Source organism: Narcine bancroftii, chromosome 9 (genome assembly GCF_036971445.1).
Source record: "Narcine bancroftii isolate sNarBan1 chromosome 9, sNarBan1.hap1, whole genome shotgun sequence".
Taxonomy (NCBI): domain Eukaryota; kingdom Metazoa; phylum Chordata; class Chondrichthyes; order Torpediniformes; family Narcinidae; genus Narcine; species Narcine bancroftii.
This window is the reverse complement of record NC_091477.1, coordinates 93,518,918-93,540,481: the sequence shown is the minus strand read 5'-3', so window position 1 is coordinate 93,540,481 and position 21,564 is coordinate 93,518,918. Positions and strand designations below refer to the sequence as shown.

The following is a 21,564-nucleotide window of genomic DNA, read 5'->3' as shown; positions in this document are numbered from 1 at the left end:
AGCAGGCTCAGGCCTGGTCAGTCCTTGGAGGGGAGTCTGCGAGGAATACCAGTGCTGTAGGTTTCTGTGAGGGGCGCTGTACAAACTGGTGACTCTGTCTGCCTTACGGTAGACAAAAGTTAAAGAATTCCATGTATGCTATCTTCTAAATGTAGTACTATGTGACCTTTAACTCTATTTTTTTCACCTGGTAAATTAGAAGATAGTCCTTTACGACTGAAAATAGATGTGAAGATCAGCTCTCCTACTTGGTATAAAAGGCTAATATTTAACCAATACCTATGGAAAAACACAACTGTCAAAGCACATACTTATGAAGTGAGGACAAGAGCAGGTCACTCAGTGCCTTGAGGCTCCGTGACATTCAATTAAATAAATGCTAATTTAATTGTAACCTCAACTCTCACCAATCCCCAATTCCTTTGTTCATCAAGAAGTTCTGTAATTGTATCATAAAAATATTCAAACATCCTGCTTTGACTATTCTTTGAGGAAGAGAGTGTCACTGGTAGCGGGGCTGTTGGTGACTCGAAGTGCGGAATCCAAACAGGCTGCTGGAGACTGCAGTCAGAAGATCCACATTAGACTGTGGTCTGTTGGAGACTGGCTGAAGGGATAGCAGGTTTTGGAAATATGATACAAGAGGGTGCCAATGGCGCTGAAGGTTTCCTGATCATGTCGGAGGTTTGGATCTGGAGCTCAGGATGCTGATGGTTTGGACTGAAGTCTGTGAGGCTGCAGAAGTGGTGGAGGTGAAGCCGTGGACACTCAGTGACACTCTTGATTTTTCTCTGACTGTAAGAGACACGTGGCAATTTCTGCCGATGGTAAATCAGTCAAGCAAATTTTATTTCATGACAGTAAATTAATTTTCAATGAGTCACAATACCTGAGGAAAAAAAAATCACCACATCTACGTTTTGGATGGGGCACCCCTTATTTTTTAAAAATGACTCCTACATCTAGGTTCTCTAACAAGAGAATATGTCCCCTCCACATTCATTCTTTCAGAGCTCTCTGGATCTTAGTGAATTTGGTCAAGTCACCTCTCTTTGAAACTTAAGAGTAAACAGTTAACTCCTTGTCATGTCTAACCATGAAAAAATGTATCTCACCGCCTGAACTTTTTCCCATTACATTTCCATCCTTCATTTAATCTCTCTTGTGGTTGGAAAGGATGGTTTCATGACTAAAGGATACATTTACTTTCTCATCCTCATGATAAGTTTGTCGAGGAACTTATATTTTTATTCTGTAATGGATGCTAACATGAGAATGGCTAGATCTGTGTAGCTCATAAATTACCGAGGGTAGTGAAATTGGGCCTCAGTTATCCATTAAAGAAGTAAGGTAACCCTCTACCCCACCTCCAACCACACAAGAACAGATTGGAAATCACCCACATCGAGTTCACTATAGCAAAATATTTTCGCTCTGTTTTCACTACCAATGAACTCAGCAGAACAATTAGATTCTCAAAATCCTTGAAAATAAAACAGCAAATTAATTCATGTTACTCAGTCAATTCACAAACTAGAAGTTTTAAGCATATTCCTGACGTGTCAATAAATGTAGCTGCAAGATCTCCTTTCCTGCTAGTTCAGCATTTAGCAGCTGTTTTTAAAAAAAATCAGTCAAGCACTTTAAGCTTTTAATTTGTCAACCTACGGTAGGTGATCATGCCCGCACCAATTCATCTGAGGATCGATCATGAAGTTTAAACAAGAACAGGTAAAATATTGTTCCATTTTCATTTGCTGATTAATTTCTTCTTTGTGGATTCTGTTTAAGCGTGAGGGAATTATTATGATAGAACAGTTTCCTGTTAATTACTGAAACAACCTGCACCTTTCCCACAACACCGAGTAAACATGGAAAAGAAGTGGCCAGCATGTTGCCAAAACAATTTGTCGCTTATAATTTGCCGCCCAGAACGTCCCTGACCTGATCCTGCCCAGTGGTGTTGGAGCTTTTACGGAAATGATCAATGAGAGAGCAAGGTAAGAACATATTTATACACCAAGTAAACAAATGGAAACTATTGGCATAAAAGATTTTTCTGACCCTTGTAGTAGATGGTGAATGGAATGAGATTGAGCAGGAAAAAATTGAGGATGGAAGCCGGAGACCAACCAATGTTTAAAGATAGAAGATGAATGCAAGAGCATACAATTTGTATTTTTCATGCATTATTTTCTGAGAAGACATAAAAGAAAATAAAAGTTTTCTCTATTCGCTATATTTAGATTTTGCTCTAAAGTAATGAATTCCTAGTATCAAGCTCCTGAACTTTGCTTCATTTCAATCAGTCGAATTATTAAACAGACAAAGCACTCTTGTTCACATTTTAAAAAGATTAATCTGGGTGTAGACAACAGGTTTCAAAATAATAGATGCATCCAATCCTCGTGATTTAACATCGTTTTATGAGTTAGTTAATCTATTTCAAAATAAAATCATTAAAAATGAACTTTTTGCTGACTTTGCACCAATGGAGGATCATGTTTAAACTTGTGTTGGCATCATTTGCAGAATGAGAATAATCAAATATTTGGTAATAATTCTTTTAGCCTCAAACATACTTGTATGTGATTTTTCAGTGGTTTAAAGAGTTTCTCTGGAATTTCAATCGCCTAAGGCATTTGACGAAGTCCACATGCATGTCACAATGGATATGAGCGAGACCAGGTAACTTACCTAAATATCAATAGCATTAAAAAACAATTCAGTTAAAAAAGCACATCTTGAAGAGAATTTTTCAGTCTATAAAAAGTGTTGTCTATTTTTGAACATAGGAAGAAGGTTAGAAAATTCTAACTACAAATGTAGTGATCTAAAATTGTTATTACATTGTTCATTCAATGTAGACCCAGATAAATTCTAACTACAAATGTAGTGATCTAAAATTGTTATTACATTGTTCATTCAATGTAGACCCAGATAAATTCTAACTACAAATGTAGTGATCTAAAATTGTTATTACATTGTTCATTCAATGTAGACCCAGATATTTGATTTCCTTTAGGTAAGATCCATAGCTGACATACTTTCCTTTGTTCAGAACTCAGATAGGTATCCAAATTTACTCAATGGAACTATATTCAAGCCTGCTTCCCAGCAGAAGGTAGATATCACCAGGAATTTGGTTCCTCATAACCCAGGCATTTCCAACAATTCTAATCCACTGAGGAACAGAGAGGCCTTTGGTCAAGCCATTTTTGATTTTGATTGAAAACCAGAAATATTTATGACGAAGGATGTATATTGGTTCCTCACTGTCACCTGCTTTTATCATCTTTCAAAGGGAAGGGACTCTTCATGATGCATTAAACACTGAGTAAATTTGCAACTTTCATTTTGATTCGTCCTTAATAAGAAAAAGAGGGATAGTATATGCTCAATATTAATGAGAACTAATACCTTTCAGGGAGTATGGACATCAATTGGTGTTTGCAAAGCAACAAAATGATTCATATGTGACAGAGGCATTGAATATTCAATGTGACTTCGATCCAATTTAAATGGTATAAAAACCTTACTGAAAATCTAAGCATAAGTTTGATATTCAAGGGATTTGAGCTCCTGTCATAATCAAAGGTCTAAAATATTGCTGGTCCTCAGTCTAAAGCAATGACTTCAATGGAGCTTGAGAAGAGACACAGTGCGGATTTTGCTTTGCAACATAACCTAACCAAAAAAAAAAGCAAGGAGCTTGAAAATGTTGGTTTATCTTTTGAATAAATGAAACAATGTAATTTTTACAGACCCGAAAATGACTTTTTTAAGGCTGCTCACTCAAATGACATCAACGGCATGAAAGCTTTATTGAAGAGTAAAGATTTTGACCCTTATGTTCGAGGTATTTATGCAGTAAAGAAATTGCATTTCTCTTGGCTTTTAGCATTAATTTTTCTTTCCCTCACCATTTACTGATCAAAAAACTGTAGAGATCTTCCAGTGGCTTTCTATTATTGCTTCATGACTCATGCATAAGTATATAGTTAACAGAGTCTTGAGTAATTGTTTAGTTCTGTCCTGAAAAATGCATCAATTCTGAAACTTTAGCTTGAAGTTTCAACTTAGATTACAGCTGATAAGTAAATATAGTAAAAATCATCCCATCACATTATTTCATACATCTTGCATGGCTCAAACTCTTCTTCATTCCTTTAATTTATTTGTATTGCATTTTAAATGATTTAATAATTGGGTTAGTTGGATTGCATTCAACATGGAATACTCCTGAATTTTGATCTTTGCATTTGGTAGCCTGAACAAAAGTAAAAGAAAAACAAGGGTAAACTCTGCGATGATGCATCTTCAGTACTCAAAAGTTACAATCTTCTAGGTTGCAATTTTTGAGGAAAATACTGAGGAATATTGAGGAAAATAGTGAGAAGTCACTGACGGAAAAACTTAACATAAAATAAACTCTCCAAGCTGCTGCTCCAAAAAAAAAAATCTGTTCCTGGCGCTTGCATTCCATTTAAATTAACAGAGGTCAATCAATGATAACTGTAGCTTCCAATTGATGGCTGAGGAAAACAAATTTGTAATCTCAGATGAGCACAGGATTAGTGCAGATCTACAGAGGGATGACATTTTTATTGGTGTAGGTTAAGCCTGTACAGATTTTCCAATTCACTTTCAAACCACAGTCAAATCTCAAACACCTCAGAGAGTTTTCAGACATAACTGCTAAATTGTATAAATGATCAACATTTTGCATCTCCCTTCCTAGTAAGAAGTTTTCATCTTGCACAAGAGCCTAACCAGAACTCCATGAGATGCAATGCTTGTAATGTCACCATATCACCTAGGAGCAACATCCTGAATAAACCCAACTTGGTGTTCTATAACAAGTGACTTCGATCCTATTAAAGCTGCAGCAAAAGTGAAGGGACTTAACTCCATCCAGGAGAAAGCAGTCTGCTTTACTGGAAACCCACATAGAATCCTGAACATCTTCAGTGCAGAATGGTTAGAGTACATACTATCTTCAAGACTTACTGTAGCAAATCTTCAGTTTTCCCCATCATCTTGAAGAGCATTTTGAATAAACAAACACCATCTCTAAGCTTCTCACCAATTTACATTACCCTGACTTCAACATCCTTCTGTGATTGTCATTGTGGGAACATCCCAGAAATCTATAATGAATATCATGTTGCAAATTCTTCATCACATGGACTGAAGTGGTTCAGGAATGCAGCTTACAAGGATATAAAAGTGGGGCGTGGGGATGAATAGATATTAATATCTATATTTTGAGAATACCTTTTTAAAAGTAATTGACATAACATAGCTTGGCAGAACCGTGCAGTTTGATTTAATTGCTATATGCCAAAAAATTAAAGAGGACTCAACATATGTCCTTTCAAGCTTAATAAAGGTTACATGAAAGATGAGTGTTTGTAGTTACTGACAAGAGAACCATCAATATGAAATTTTTATTAGAGTGGTAGCTTTGTCAACATCTCTTTATTCAGGCAGTTGTTGGAACATGGATTGCTTTCCCAGATTGAAGATTTAAAGTGGAAACAATTACACCTTTTACGTTAAACATTTGTTGTCATGTTTGGTATAGCTGTGGATTCAACAGAGAAATGAAATACTGTATGGAGATGACACAAGAAGAAAGCTGTCAAAGAATGTCAACATCTTTGGCTTTAATTGAGATGATGTTATAGTTGCTATGAAACTAACATTCAACAATATTTTTAAAGGAGATTTAGAAGAAACAATACTACATACAGCACTCTTCAGTGGCAATAAAGAAATTGCAGAATTTATTCTGGATTGGGTACCAGGACTGATCAATGAACCAATGACATCTGACATGTACAAAGGTAATTGCCAATTATCTAATAGGTTTACAATAATCAGTGAGGAAACCCTACCTAATTTTGTAAATGTATATTTACATTACTACTGAAAATAGGAAATATTGTAAAATTTCACCTGAGGCAACATCACGCATAAAAGTTAATGCCAGCATTTTGCAACCACCTTTGTACTGAAATCATCTGCCTTGAATGTGATTAAACTTTTGTGCACTTAAATGGTCACACTGATGACTGTGACCAACACCAATCTTGACAATGTTTACATTTGTAATTTATGACTCTGTCCATTATCCTGTATTTGCCCAAAGTAGCATATTTGAAAGCCTGAACAATAATTATCGGTAAGTAATAAAATGGCATCTTCAACCATTTAAAGATTAATTACAAAAATGTGAAACCACGAGGATATGGTCGCCCACTAATGAGAATCCCAGAGCATTCAATTTTCAAGTGTTAATGTACTATTTGAACTCTGGGGTTAGTGATATTCACTTAGATTAGGATACTGCAAGGACATTAACTGGGACAATCTTTACAGTATTCTTTTTTGTAAGATTTTATTTATCATTTTAAATATATTTAACAATCAACAATCATACCAAATACAAAACATCAGGAGAACCCTTTCCTCCATCCCCTCCCCTATAAATCCTATTAAACTGAGAACGAGTGAAGACAAAGAGCATCCCATTGTCAGTGTGTACAGTAAAACATGGAGACATGATAATACCCACAGTGTTAAAATCTTTGCAGAGGTCTACTGGATATCTAGTAGTGATCATAACCTTATATTGGTGACAGTAAGGTATCCCTATGCTCTAATAAGGCTGCCATATTTTTTGGAAGGTGTTGTATCCCTTCCTGAGATTGGATGCGACCTTTTCAAGTGGGATGCAGCTATTCATCTCCTGGCCGCACATAAGCCAATTTCTGTGAATTTAATTTGAGAATTAGTTAGTGATCTACCAACCATAGTATTCTGCTACATCATCCAAAACTTAACATCAGTAACCTTTGATCAGTCCTGTGAGCAGGATTGAGTTATTTTCCCAAATGACAAGAATCATTCTTGAAATTCTGCACAAAATGGAGGGGAGGAGATTTTAAGATCAGGTATATTTAGTGGAAAACTTAACTAATGCTGTAATTTTTTTTTTATTGTGTCCTTACTCTGTTTATACATGAATTTTTAACTTTTAGGTGAAACACCTTTGCATATTGCTGTTTTGAAACAAGATCTGGAAATGGTTAATGAATTGTTGAAACGAGGTGCTGATCTGGTCAATTCACGTGCAACTGGTTGCTGTTTTGTCCCTGGAGATGATTGTCAATGTTACTATGGTGAGGTTTAAATTCTGTACTGAGAATTCAAGTAACATGGATTATTGAATACTATTCTGCAACATTGCGAGATGAAGGCTTTAAGTATCAGTAACACAATGGTTGTTTCAACATATCCTCATTAAAGTATAGTTGCCAAATCTGTTCCAAAATATAAATAAATCAACGGTAGATCCAGACTCCATAGGATTCCGCCAACAGATTAACTTCCCTTTCCCTTTCTTCTCAGAGTTCCTAGGGTTTAGAAATCCAGTCCATTCTTTCACACCATCTTCCCATAAAGCACTGAGTAATGCAACATTTGTCTCTTTACCTCTTCCCACCATCCACTCAACAGTCCCTTCGTGTGAAGCAGCAATTGACTTGCATATTTTTATATTCCATTGATCTTTTCTCCCCTTCATAGAGTTATACAACATGGAACATGTCCTTCGATGCAACTCATTCTTGCCAACCAAGTGGCCTATATGAGCTAATCTTATTGGCATCTTATCCACATCTCTCTAAACCTTTCCCATTCAAGTACAAATCTGAGTGTCTTTTTCAATGTTGTAATTGTACCTGCCTCTACTACTTCCTCAGGCAGTTCACTTTACATTCCCACCACCAACTGCAGATTCACTTTAAAATTTTCCTTAAATCTTTTCCCAGTGGTTTTGATTTCTCCTACTCTGGGGAAAAAAACAACTAGGCCCCTTCTCCGTATCTAACCCTCATGTTTTTGATTACCTCCATTAGGCCATCCTTGACCCTCCTATGTTCCACAGAATAAAGCCCCAGATTACCATCCTCTCCATATAACTCAGCCCTCTAGTTCCGGTAACATTCTCGTCAATTTCTGCGATTTAATGGGCATCCAGAACTGCATACAGTGAACAAACATAAATAGTGCGGCACAGTCACAACCCCTGAACCCACGATGTCTGCGCCCAACATGAACCTCAAATTAAACTAAAATGCTGTGGCTTGCATATCTATCTATTCTCTGTGTATTCAGGTGTGTATCTAGAAGCCTCTTAATCACTACTATTGTACCTATTTGCATTACAACTCTTGAGAACACTTGTACACTCAAGAAAACAAATGATTTGATAACTGTTTTGTGGAACACCCCATGAAGTCAGAAAGGATGATCCTGATGTTCCAGTAGCCTAGCACCTTACATCTCTAGCTCACTTCCCTTCTGGCCTCGGTGATTGACTTCCAGCAGTGTTCCAATATAAACTCAAGATGGAAGGCCTCATATTTCCTGGGGTACCTGAAGCCCTTGAAACTTGCTATTAAATTTAATAGTATTTAATAGCTATATAATTTTGTTTTATTTCTCTTTCCACAGATATGGTTCTACCTTTCTTTTTCAATCTGTTTCTTTTGTTTCCAACTGCTGGTAATTATGACTTTGCCAACTTCAATTGGCATCTATTACAAACAGCTGTCTCCATCATCCTCTCTGCAATTTAATGCATTGTGCTGAAACACCTTTGACAACACCTTATGTTGTGAAATATTGATTTCTGATGCTTCTTGATCTGTTATGTGCTTCCAGCATTTTTTAGCCTGAATTGTTTTATAATGATAGTCTGCAATTCTAATGCAATTAAATGTTTGTAACTAGTTTCCTTTAACCTTTAAAGTCTGTTAATAAATTGTCTCAAATGTTACATGATGTTTACCCATTTAATTCGAGTTCTTCAGTAAACTAGAATTTATCAGGAACATAAAGGGAATGACAGTAGCATTAGACAAGATCCTGTGAAATACTGAACTGTTTTCTTTGAACAGTGAACTACAGATAATTTTAGGTTTGAAGGATAGTTTTAGGGTAAGTCTGTTTCATCAATGTTATCATATTTTGTTTAGAAGTGATCTCCAGTTAATTTTTGCCAAAGTCATTATGTAACTCATTAATTAGATTGATAATTGGGACTGATCAAAATTCTAAATTCATTGTTTTGGATTTACACCTTGTGCAGAATGAAATCTAAATCAACAAAATATGCTTAAAAGTGCCTGAATTTTACATTTCTCTTCATTTTTTTAATCTTCGAGACATTATTTAATGATTCATACTTCAAAATTGAAAAATGAGATCTTAGTGCAAGGCTGATTAACAGTTGCTTGTCAACTGTGAACTGCAGTGTAAATATGTGACTTATGAACAATAACCCTTCTGTGATATTCATCATTGTTTTCCCAAGAGCCATGATTGATATGCGAATGACCCGCATTAAATGTTCCACTCGTTGCAAAGAAATGTTGACTGGAATTGTATATCATGAGTAAGTTATAGCAAGGTTGTACAGTTACATCAACAAGATTAGAACAGTTTAACACGAGAATTGGTTTTGATGTCTATTTCTTTTAAATTGAAAATAACAATTTTCTCCATATTTTTATTACCTGCAGGTGAATATGTGTTGTCTTTTGCTGCATGCATCGGCAGTGAAGAGATTGTTAGAACTCTTGTTAAGCACAATGCTCCATTAGATGCACAGGATTCGTTGGGTAAGTATTTCATTTTCCATCTATCAATAGGTAATTATTTTTTGATTTGTGCATAATTATTATCAAGTACATAATATTTCCATGAAATTTGCTGTTTTGTGGTAACATTATGTGACTGTAGTGAATAAATAGGCTTGATATGTTCATTTTGCTTTAAACAATTATAGCAAAACTGATTTTATCTGGTATGCCCAGATGTTGATGGTACCAGACTAGCATAGATTCCAGACTATTAGATGTTATTCTATTTATGCTCCTTCATTTGTTTTTTCCTTCCCATGTCACACATGTCATACATTTTCCAGTGGATCCAGTAAGTTTAAAGGGAGTGTAGGTAAGTTTCAATGGAAAATGATAAGCAGAACCAAGTGAATTCAAAGGGAGTGTGGGAACCAGGCTCCATGTATATGAAAGGTGAGCTCATCAAATATCACCTGGGGTGCCTCATGCTGAATCACTGGGATTTCTGAATATTTAATTGATCTATTAAATATTCAATAGTTTGAAAGTGGGTCATCAAAGTTTTATTTAATTTGTTTACAGTTAAAAAAAATGGCAACCTTGGTAACTTCTCCATAATAGAAGTAAAATAATTCAATTTAGTTAAAAATACATTGAATTAGCTTTAGCATTCATTGGACACTCCTCTTTTCGGATTAGCTGAAGTACAGATTTCATTATTTTCTTAAAATGGTGGGACATGCACATCCAGTAATGTGATGAACATCTGCCATAAGAATCATATTCTACATAAAACAAGCTTATATACAATCATGACCGACAAGTTGGATTGTAAGTATAGTGATCATTTTTAAACGGCAGGTACATTTATAACACTGCTAGATTTAGAAATGACTGAATACTGAAACACCAGATTTTCATCTGGTATCTGGGATTAACTAACTGCAAATTGGCACTGCATGTCAATTGGACTATTAGATAGTTCCAATGAATTTAGCAGAATCCTGTCAGCAAACTTTGATGGTTGGAGATGAGGCATTTTATTTTATCCAATTTCCAGCACTTTTTTCAAGAAATCTTTTCTTCTTTCTTTCTTCTTTGGCTTCGCTTCGCGGACGAAGATTTATGGAAGGGTATGTCCACGTCTGCTGCAGGCTTGTTGGTGACTGACAAGTCCGATGCGGGACAGGCAGGCACGGTTGCAGCGGTTGCAAGGGAAAATTGGTTGGTTGGGGTTGGGTTTTTCATCCTTTGTCTTTTCTCAGTGAGGTGGGCTCTGCGGTCTTCTTCAAAGGAGGTTGCAGCCCGCCGAACTGTGAGGCGCCAAGATGCATGGTTGGAGGTGATATCAGCCCACTGGCGGTGGTCAATGTGGCAGGCACCAAGAGGTTTCTTTAAGCAGTCCTTGTACCTCTTCTTTGGTGCCAGTGAAGAGCTCGCCATATAACAGGATCTTGGGAAGGCGATGGTCCTCCATTCTGGAGACGTGACCCACCCAGCGCAGTTGGGTCTTCAGCAGTGTGGATTCGATGCTTGCGGACTCTGCCAGCTCAAGTACTTCGATGTTGGTGATGAAGTCATTCCAACGAATGTTGAGGATGGAGCGGAGACAGCGCTGATGGAAGCGTTCTAGGAGCCGTAGGTGATGCCATGATTCGGAGCTGAACAGGAGCGTAGGTATGACAACGGCTACACGCTGATCTTTGTGTGTTTCTTCAGGTGATTGTTTTTCCAGACTCTGTGTAGTCTTCCAAAGGCACTATTTGCCTTGGCGAGTCTGTTATCTATCTCTTTGTCGATCCTTGCATCAGATGAAATGGTGCAGGTGAGGTAGGTAACTGGTTGACCTTTTTGAGTTTTGTGTGCCCGATGGAGATGTGGGGGGGCTGGTAGTCATGGTGGGGAGCTGGCTGTATAAGGCAATTGAACAACTGAAATGTGGCAAAGCAGCAGGTATGGATGGAATCCCCCCAGAGGTCTGGCGGCAAAACTCTGCATACCAAACTGCATGAGTTTTTCATGCTCTGCTGGGACCAAGGAAAGCTGCCTCAGGACCTTTGTGATGCCATCATCATCTCCCTGTACAAAAACAAAGGCGAGAAATCAGACTGCTCAAACTACAGGGGAATCACTCTGCTCTCCATTGCAGGCAAAATCTTCGCTAGGATTCTCCTTAATAGACTAATACCTAGTGTCACCGAAAATGTCCTCCCAGAATCACAGTGTGGCTTTCGCGCAAACAGAGGAACTACTGACATGGTCTTTGCCCTCAGACAGCTCCAAGAAAAGTGCAGAGAACAAAACAAAGGACTCTACATCACCTTTGTTGACCTCACCAAAGCCTTTGACACCGTGAGCAGGAAAGGGCTTTGGCAAATACTAGAGCGCCTTGGATGCCCCCCCCAAGTTCCTCAACATGGTTATCCAAGTGCACGAAAACCAACAAGGTCGGGTTAGATACAGCAATGAGCTCTCCGAACCCTTCTCCATTGACAACGGCGTGAAGCAAGGCTGCGTCCTCGCACCAACCCTCTTTACTATCTTCTTCAGCATGATGCTGAAACAAGCCATGAAAGACCTCAACAATGAAGACGTTGTTTACATCCGGTACCGCACGGATGGCAGTCTCTTCAATCTGAGGTGCCTGCAAGCTCACACCAAGATACAAGAGCAACTTGTCCGTGAACTACTCTTTGCAGACGATGCCGCTTTAGTTGCCCATTCAGAGTCAGCTCTTCAGCGCTTGACGTCCTGTTTTGCAGAAACTGCCAAAATGTTTGGCCTGGAAGTTCAAGAAATATTATTTTGCTTTCAGTTCAATGTCACAATATTTCAGAAGAAGTTAGTGTTCTTATTGATTTTGTGCACTTTCTTATCTTAATAAAATATAAGGGATGGTGCGAATACCTTCATGTGTGTCTTGATTATGCACCCATCCGCTTGACAGGAGGCAACCAGTTATGTTGTTGCTTATGATTAAATGCATCCTGCAATGAATTGCAGGTGACAAATGAGTTCTTTACTGCATTCCCTGTGGTTGAAAATGGCCTGCTTATAGTGTGCAAGTGTAGCCGTCCGAGGAGCAGCAATGCACTATTTCAATACTTTAGCTATTATATGCAGTGATGAAATGGATTTACTGTAAAAATAAGGAATAACACTGCTGAGCACACTTCTAAAACAGAAGACCTTATTTCTTCCTGGGCAGTTCCTTGGGTTCTCGGATAATTTTATTCCAATTCAGTTTTTGAGTTCTGAGATGGCTGATGAAGCCAATTTGGGGGGAAAACCACAGCCTCCTCCACAACTAGGACAGCAGCTGCTTGATGGGACAGGTGAGTGGGTAGTTTGTGCATTCCTTCTGCTTACACCAAGGTTCTGTGTGGTTTCAGTGTCTGGGCACAATACCATTCCAACTGCTGCTTCTTCACCATGAAAGGAGGCTTTTTTTCAGCTTCTAACTGTGCCTTGAAGAAACGGTAGCTGGTCCTATTAAGACCCTTATTTTTTTAAACAATTTTGAGCAAAATATATATAATGGATACAAAAAAATGGTGAATTACCACTCTCCCTATTGTTGAGACTACCCTGCCTATTTGATCAATGTTCTGGTGGCAACCTTCATTTTTAAATATATTGTAAGGCATTAAGGAAGGTTAACAAAGGTAAAAGATGTGTAGATGTTTGGAGATATTTGTGGACCATTATCAAAGAATGGTTAGCAGACTTGAAGCCCTTGGAATAAAAAGGTTATTGGCAGCATGGATAAAAAGTTAGTTCATGGATAGGAAGCAAATTGCCATTATAAACATGATCAGGCCAGATGATGACAGAGAGTGGTATTCCCTAGGTATACTAATAATCTAGACACCGGTGGGATGGGTAAAATTTCTAAATATATAATTGATACAAACTTTGGAAGTGTGGTAAATAACGAGGAGGATAGATTTCAATAGATGTAGGATGGCGATGACAGATAGAAAATACAATTTGACTTAAGATTATACAATATGGATCTAGGGATTGATCTGAAAAATAACATTATTCCTCTCTCCACAGATGCATTACAGCCCACTGTTAACTTCCAACCTTTAAAAGTCTTTATTTTCAGTTCTTGGAAACTGCAGAAAATTATTTTCCAGGAATGCAGTTAGATTCTCTATGGTTGAGAGATCTGATGAAGATGGACAAAATCTTTCATCTCCTTATTGGGTAGATAAAGGATTGTTCCTTTGAGTGAAGGGGGAGGGAGGGGGGGGGTCAAAGTCCAGATGGCATAGATTTAAAAACATTGTCAGGAGATGTAAGAAAAATACCAATGATCAGTTTTTCTTCAGCAAACAGACCGTTTTTATTTGACTGGAACTTGCATTTATTTTAAACAGGCAATACAGTTCTTCACATGTTGGTTCTGCAAGAGTATAAAACCCAGGTTTATACAATGTATGATCTCATCACAGACCTTGTGATAGAGAACCAGCAGCCAAGTCTTGAAGAAATAGAAAATAATGATGGCTACACACCATTGAAACTCGCAGTAGCTGAGGGGCAATTGGAGGTAAAAAAATATATATAAATAAATATATATTATTAATTCTTAATTTTATATGCAATACACACAGACAGTCCCCGGGTTGAAAATGCCCGATTTACGAACAACCCGTAGTGACGAACCGACTTCCGGTTTGAGTGGAGCTTGCTTTCCATTGGCTCACAGCAAGTGATATAGTAATGTTATATTATAGTAATATAGTATATTATTTAGAGTAAAACAGATATGTTGCTCAATTCAGTGGTAGTCAGCTTCCCTCATTGGACTATAGCAGGAGTTAGAAGCTGGAGAAAGATCAATCGTCAGGTGGCCAGTGACACACATCCGCTTCTAGGCTATGCTGCACTTGGCCTGGGCAAAACAGCGGGTGGATGAGGGTATGAGCAGCCCAGTGGAGGGGAAGGAGGGAGAAGAAGAAGCAGCAGGGTGTGCCATCTTGACACCTCCAGACCCATCACAGCTCAGCCTGGGGCCGCCACTCCGCCCCCCAAAATGGCGGCCTGGCCTTAAGGTGTGATTGCACTACTGAGGAGGGAGCGAAGGGGGAGTGATCTCTCCATCATCTTCTGCTGTAAATGTTAACTTTTAATCATGATCTTATGACCATATGTAGTTATGTTTATTATTGCATACAGTACTGTATTATTATGTTTAAGATGTTTTGGGAAGTGTTTTTTATATGCTAATAAAGGTTAAATATATACTATGTGTAAGATAAACATTTGACTAACATGCTAAATAAGGACTGTATGTACCTGTTCAGACTTGCATACAAATTCGAATTAAAGATAGACCGAGGTAACTGAATTCATTTTTAACCCGGTGACTGCCTGTATATAATTAAGAATGATCCTTCCTCAGTTACAAAAGTGGAAGAGGACCCTTTCTGTATCCAATTTATCTATTGCTGTGCCATTTGGTGCCATCTGTTACATAACATTCAGAATAATTACCTGCATGTCTATAGCCACTGAACTTTTTAATATTTAATGTAAATTGCATTGTATTCAGATTAGGCAGCCATTCACGATCAATAGTTTTTGATGCTTCAATGGCATATTTGACGGAGGATTAAGTCCAATATTTCTTTAGAAGTATTTATTTAATGTAATACTCTTTGTTTATCATTAACTGATCTTATTTATAGATGTTCAACCATTTAGTTCAAAAACAGAAGAAAATATACTGGACCATGGGAACAATTTCCTACTATACCTATGACCTCACCTACATTGATACGTGGGGTGATCAAACATCAGTTTTAGATATCATAACAAAAAGCAGAAATAATAAGGTAACATAAGAAATTATTCTTTGGCAATTTATGCTAGTTTCTTTAACAAGTATTTTTCACTCTTAAAGTGTTTGTTCCTTTAATGGTAGTAATTCCTTGTTTCAGTAGATTGGACATAGCTTTCTCCAAATTCTTAAAAATGCTTTTGCTTCTCATCCAAAGATTAGAAATGTAAAATTATTTCACAGAACATAATAAAAATAATATTTTTGAAATGTTTTAAGGCTGGTTGTTACCTCTCGAAACTTTTAACGTCTAGAAATTTGGTGACAGGCATTTCAACAATCACTCTTAATTACTCAACCACTTTCTTTGCAATAACTACTCTGGAAAAAAAATAGTTTAAGCGCTTGTAATCGCAACAGAGAAATACGATTTTGTATACTAAAGATGATTACTTCAATCCTGAGTTATATTAAATATCCTAACAAAAGTATAAACTCCACTAGCCTAGACTTTATGTATTACCAGATTTTTCTAGTTAAATATTTGAACAATTCAACCATGACAATGGGGTGAGAAAAGGTCAAAGATCCTTTAGAATAAGTGTCATGAAAAATAATGGATGACACTTCCATTTTCTCCAAAAGTGTGCTGCCGCCTATGGTATGTGATTTCAATCTATGTGTGAATCCAACTTAACCATCACAAGTAGTGAAGGTACAATTGGCCATCTGGTCTGCGTCACTCCTGGTACATGAATCTTTCATTTGTGATTCATGATAAGCCCTTGAAATCTCTGAGAATTTTATTTTATCTTCCTTATAGATGTGAGCAGTTTGTTGTCTTTCTTTTTTGCAGGTTCATCAGTTCATTGATGCTAAACCAGTGAAAGAATTAGTGCAACAGAAATGGATTTCATTTGCATACAAATATTTCCTTATATGGATGGTTTCCTATAGTCTTTACATTACAGTTTTCACCATCTCAAGCTTGTACCGACCATTGAAACCAGTCCCACCTGGTCAATTTGGTGAATATGTCATTAAAATACAGAAGACATTGGCAGTACGTATCATATGGTTCAAACAATATCCAGAACAAATGTGTTTTAAGACTATCTGCCTTGGTAAACACTTTTTCTGTACAATACAGAAAAAATATTGGTTAAATTATTATGAAACCTTTTAAATTAATGAAACATTCAAAAACTGCACATCTGGTTAGAAAAAAATAGAATGAGATATTCCATCTGAACTGGAAAAAGCCTAATTAGTATTAGCAATTTACATGAAAAGGACCAAGAGGATTGCCATAAAAATGATTTATATACAAGCATGCTTGATTACACCTAAAGGATTAGCTCAATAAAAGAACAGATTGAAGTGAATAAAAAAATTCATTTATCACACACACTTATTTCATAAGAAGGCCTCAGTCATGTTTACTGAAGCATTTTAAAATTAATAACTAATTGGCTGCTTATTACCAAAAAATAAATTAAACTAATTGCTATCCTTGATAAGGCAAAAATAAAAAAAACATGTCAGTGAAGGTTTAGGCACGTGTGTGAGAGATTTTCTTCTCAAGAACTTGGCAGTCATCAAGATGATCAGATCATTTTCTTTTCTAATTGCAGGAGTTATATCCACTATTGTGACTTTTGATTCCATTTGTCCAGTTAAGTGTTCTGAATGTGGTTTTACAATCAAGTTGATCCACGATTTGACTGCAGGGACCACTGCATGGTCATAAGATGAAGCATTAATTACCCCAACTAACTGCCTGACCTTCATCTTGTCCATGATTTGAGCTATAGTTATTTTAATTGGTTAAGCTAGGTTTTTTTTAATTTAACTTATTTCCTTTTCTTTTGCTTATGCCTTTGTGGTGAACAAAACAGTGCAAGTATTGCTCACTACATAGACTCTCTGAATTAAGTGGTAATGAGATGGATACTGTCGTTTATTGATAATATGATAATAGCCTCAAAACTCAAAACCTGCAGGAAACAATTTAAGAGACTAAAAATATTAAATAGGCAAGGAGGATCTCTTGACAATGCACATGAAATAAAGAGAAAATGGTATTTTAATTCAAATATATTTCTGTGAACAAATTAAAACTATAACTGAAGATTACCGAAATATTTTTGTTACACCATCAGTTAATGTATATTATATGAGAACTTAGTGTGGTGGAGTTTCCATTTTAAATTGAAATTGTCATTCATTTTTCTACTGTGTTTCTCTGTGGCTTAAAATTTATGTTATGCAATTTCCAATTCATGCTGCTCTTTTATGTTTGTACATTATTATGGAAAATATTTTCATAAACCATGATCATTTGTTAAAAAAAGTTTACATTTTAGGAATCCTATCAAACAAAGGAAGACTACCTGAGACTTTTGGGTGAACTAGTAACTATTGTTGGAGCTCTGGTAATACTCATCAGTGAGGTACGTTGTGAAGCCATTGCAGAATTCCATTTCTTTCCATTGGTTAAAAGAATGTATTTTAAATGCATGTATCATTTGTGTTTTAGCTGACTTACCTGCATAAGATAGGACCGAAAAGTTATTTTGGGAATACATCCATTGGAGGACCTTTTCCATTATTAATGTAAGATCATTATCATTCTTTTAGTCCCTTTCCTGTTTGCATTGACTTATGGGAAAATACTGTTTTAAAAAGTACTAATTAGGATCATTCACTTTTTCGAATGCACAACCCTGTCAGACTAAATCCTTGAATATCTTAATAAGAGACTTAATGTCTTTAAGATCCTGATGCCAAACTGCTGGATCAGTGATCCGGTCGAGTGAACTGAAGTATAGGTTACTGTCAAGAAGCAATCCATTCAGAGTACTCAGCGCATTAGATTTTCTCTATATGAACTGAATCTTGCAGCAACTATATCATTCAGGTGCCTAGCCATTCGGCATGGGCGATCAAGTCACTCCATCCGTCACGGTCTCTGTCGCCTCCCCTGTTCTCCATCTTTGAGTTGAGACCATAGTAGATATTGAGTTCATGATTATACAAAGGAAAAATACTGAAGTGGTTTCCCGTTGCCTTCTTCAGTTGCAGTGTCCATACTGGACAGCTAACCCTGACCATTGATCAGCAGATTCATCTGTCGGGCATTTTTAGTTTTAAACCATGAATTCTAATTTGTAGAATCTGCTTGTAAAAATCATCCATCATCTGCAATCCATGGCTTCACGTGACCCTGAATGGGAAGCTACACAGATACTACTCCTTACTGAAGAGTGAGCTGTAGGCTATTGTACAGAAGAAGCACCTTAGTTACACCTCCTTTTGATGAGCAATTGCGCAGCACCGACATCGACAGTAACTATATAGCATGTGTGTAAAGGCCTACTATATTATCATGTTCATTGACCACAAATTCTTTTCCAGAAAAGGGAATTTAAAATTAGGTACATTTCTTAATTTGATAATGGTGTTGAACACTGAATAGAATCTGGAAAAATACTGGATTCCACATCTGGATCCAAACTGAGGCTGGATTTTCTGTGAGCCTTTACTCTCATTATTGATATAAATTGTTGGCCAACTTCCTATCCAAAGAGTACAGATGTGGCAGAGTAAAGGAAGCAATGTTTTGACGTCTGACAAATCATGAGCTGAGAAATTAAATCAAAAATCACAGTTTCAAAAATTGATGCAGCCATGGTGACAATTTCTGAATAATTTCAATTCAATTCAGGAAATAGATTGGATGCTTTGATGATGACAATCACACCTGTAGAATAGGGGATATTAAACCACATTTTCTGCAGGAACTGCCAACATTGAATACTCCCACAAAAGCCAGATAATTGTCGTGCAGTGCTGGACCAGGACACTACAAGTTCTATATTTCTGTTTTTACCCTTTACCCTGCACCACCACCTCTCCCCACCCACCCACCCTGCCTTTTCACCATGGTGATAACTTCCCACACTTAATAACCCCTCCACCATAACTGCTGATGCATTTAATGGAAGGCCCTCCAGATGGCTTGATATTGTACAAGTAACAGGGAAAAGACTAAAATAACCTGCATTTATATAACATCTTTAATCACTACAAATCTTTTAATTAAAAAATTTTAGACAGCACAATAACAGGCCCTTTTGGCCCACGAGCCCATGCCACCAAAATACCCCAATTAACTTTAACACCGGTACTATTGTATTTTAAATGATTGGAGGAAACCAGAGCACCCAGAGGAAACCCACACAGACACGGGGAGAACTCGTCACTGGCCCTGTAACACCCATGCACTAACCGCTACGCTAATCATGGCACCCTAAATATATATATATGTATAAAGAGTTGAATACGTGGTCACTGCTACATCTTCCAATTAATTTAACTGACCTGATCTGAATTGCTGTGCAAGTATCTTCAGAAGTGCACTACTCCTTCAAGTTTGCACTGGAATGAAATTTATTCCACAACCCTTTGATTCATTCGAAATTTCTACGAATGAGTGAATGCAGAAAAATAATAACCTTTTCATTATGTCTCTTGATATATTGTCTAATTCCATATTTTTATTAAAGGTGTATCTGGCAGGACTAGTAGATCAGTTATATGTACACATTTAACATTTAACAGATCTTAATTACATTTTTTATTGTTCTAGGATCTGTTATTCACTTTTGATTCTTACTGCAGTTGTCATGAGACTTTGTGCTGATGACGGGGAAGCAGTTCCAATCTCCTTTGCTCTGATCATTGGGTGGTGCAATACCATCTATTTTGCCAGGGGTTTTAAAACATTTGGGAAATTTTCTATTTTGATTCAAAAGGTAAGAAAATAGTCTTTGATTATTAACAAGACTGAGAACATAATGGTTGGAAATTCCTTTAAAAATAATGGAGATAAAAACAATAGAGCAGAGCATGTACCTTTCGTTTCTGCTCTGCCATTTAAAAAAGACCATGGCTGATCTTTTATCTCAGTGCTATTTGCCTTCTCTGACCCCTTCTTATTTCATTTCTTCTAAGTATTATTGATTCTCGGCATTACCAATTTACCAATTATATACCTTTGGGTGAGGGCAGATGCTTGCATGGACATAAAAATCTCCCTATTGCAGTAGTCTCCATTTGGTTCCAAGCACTTCATTGGTGGCTCACTATTCATATTATTAAATACCATTTGATTATTTGGCCTGGCTGGTATACAGAGTAGAGACACTACAAATAATTCCATTTGGTTCACTTTAATCTAAAATATCTTTTTTTTTCTTAAAAAAAGGTAAGGTAAATCCTAATTACCGATCTGGGCACTATCTTTCCCTTTTTAATAGTATTCCCAACACAAGTAAGATTCTGCTTTGGATATGAACTATCGATGCTGATTAATCATGTTTCCCAAGCAGTGGGAGTTGGTTGTGGTCCCATCCAAGTATGTACCAGGCATGAGTCTGCTTTTTTAAAAAACCTTGATAAAGGGCTAAAGCCCAAAACATTGGCTAGGTATCTTTATCTTTGCTCTATAAAGTACACTGTATGACCTGCTGAGTTTCTCCAGCATTATGTTTTTACTTCAATCACGGTATCTGCAGGCTTTCACATTTTTCTCGTGGGTCTGCTTTCTCATTAAGTCCAGGAGAATGACAACAGTGCCAATTCACTCTTCTGCAATTGAAAATTAACTGGCTGTGGATTCTCATTCATTGTGATTTACTCATAGAATCATGGGGACATATAGAGTGGTGTTGGGCCTTTTGGCTCACTGAGCTTCTGCAGATTTTCTGCCTCCCATTTGTATAAATCTTACATTAATCCCATTTTTTTAAATTCTTCCCACATTCTCATCAACTCCTCTCAGAATTTACCACTCATATACATGCTGGGACAATTTAAATGGGACAATTAACCTCCCTGGGGTATGGGAGGAAAGCAGAGCATTGGAGAAAACCCACAAAGTCCTGGGGAGACTGCGCAAACTCCACTCAGACATCAACTGAAGTCAGGATTGAACCTGATGTCTGGTGCATTGAGGCAACAGATTTACCAGCAGCAGCACTGTGCATCCCTTATTACTGGAAAGTTGCAGGGGAACTTGTATTTATCCAAATTTGTCAGTATATTGGACCCAACACA

The 21,564-nt window shown here is 37.1% G+C and overlaps 1 protein-coding gene across 1 annotated transcript in view; it reads left to right on the top strand.

Moving 5' to 3' along the window:
- Positions 1 to 1,924: 1,924 nt before the first annotated feature.
- Positions 1,925 to 21,564, top strand: part of LOC138743031 (transient receptor potential cation channel subfamily V member 6-like) — a 30,351-nt gene continuing 10,711 nt past the window's right edge. Inside the window, exons 1-12 of the mRNA XM_069897872.1 lie at positions 1,925 to 2,000; positions 2,601 to 2,688; positions 3,765 to 3,859; positions 5,727 to 5,849; positions 7,047 to 7,187; positions 9,594 to 9,692; positions 14,039 to 14,211; positions 15,353 to 15,499; positions 16,301 to 16,507; positions 17,811 to 17,897; positions 17,984 to 18,060; positions 20,096 to 20,261. Of these exons, the coding sequence (XP_069753973.1) occupies positions 2,657 to 2,688; positions 3,765 to 3,859; positions 5,727 to 5,849; positions 7,047 to 7,187; positions 9,594 to 9,692; positions 14,039 to 14,211; positions 15,353 to 15,499; positions 16,301 to 16,507; positions 17,811 to 17,897; positions 17,984 to 18,060; positions 20,096 to 20,261 (1,347 nt within the window). The 5' untranslated portion in view covers positions 1,925 to 2,000; positions 2,601 to 2,656. The remainder of the gene's footprint in view (positions 2,001 to 2,600; positions 2,689 to 3,764; positions 3,860 to 5,726; positions 5,850 to 7,046; positions 7,188 to 9,593; positions 9,693 to 14,038; positions 14,212 to 15,352; positions 15,500 to 16,300; positions 16,508 to 17,810; positions 17,898 to 17,983; positions 18,061 to 20,095; positions 20,262 to 21,564) is intronic.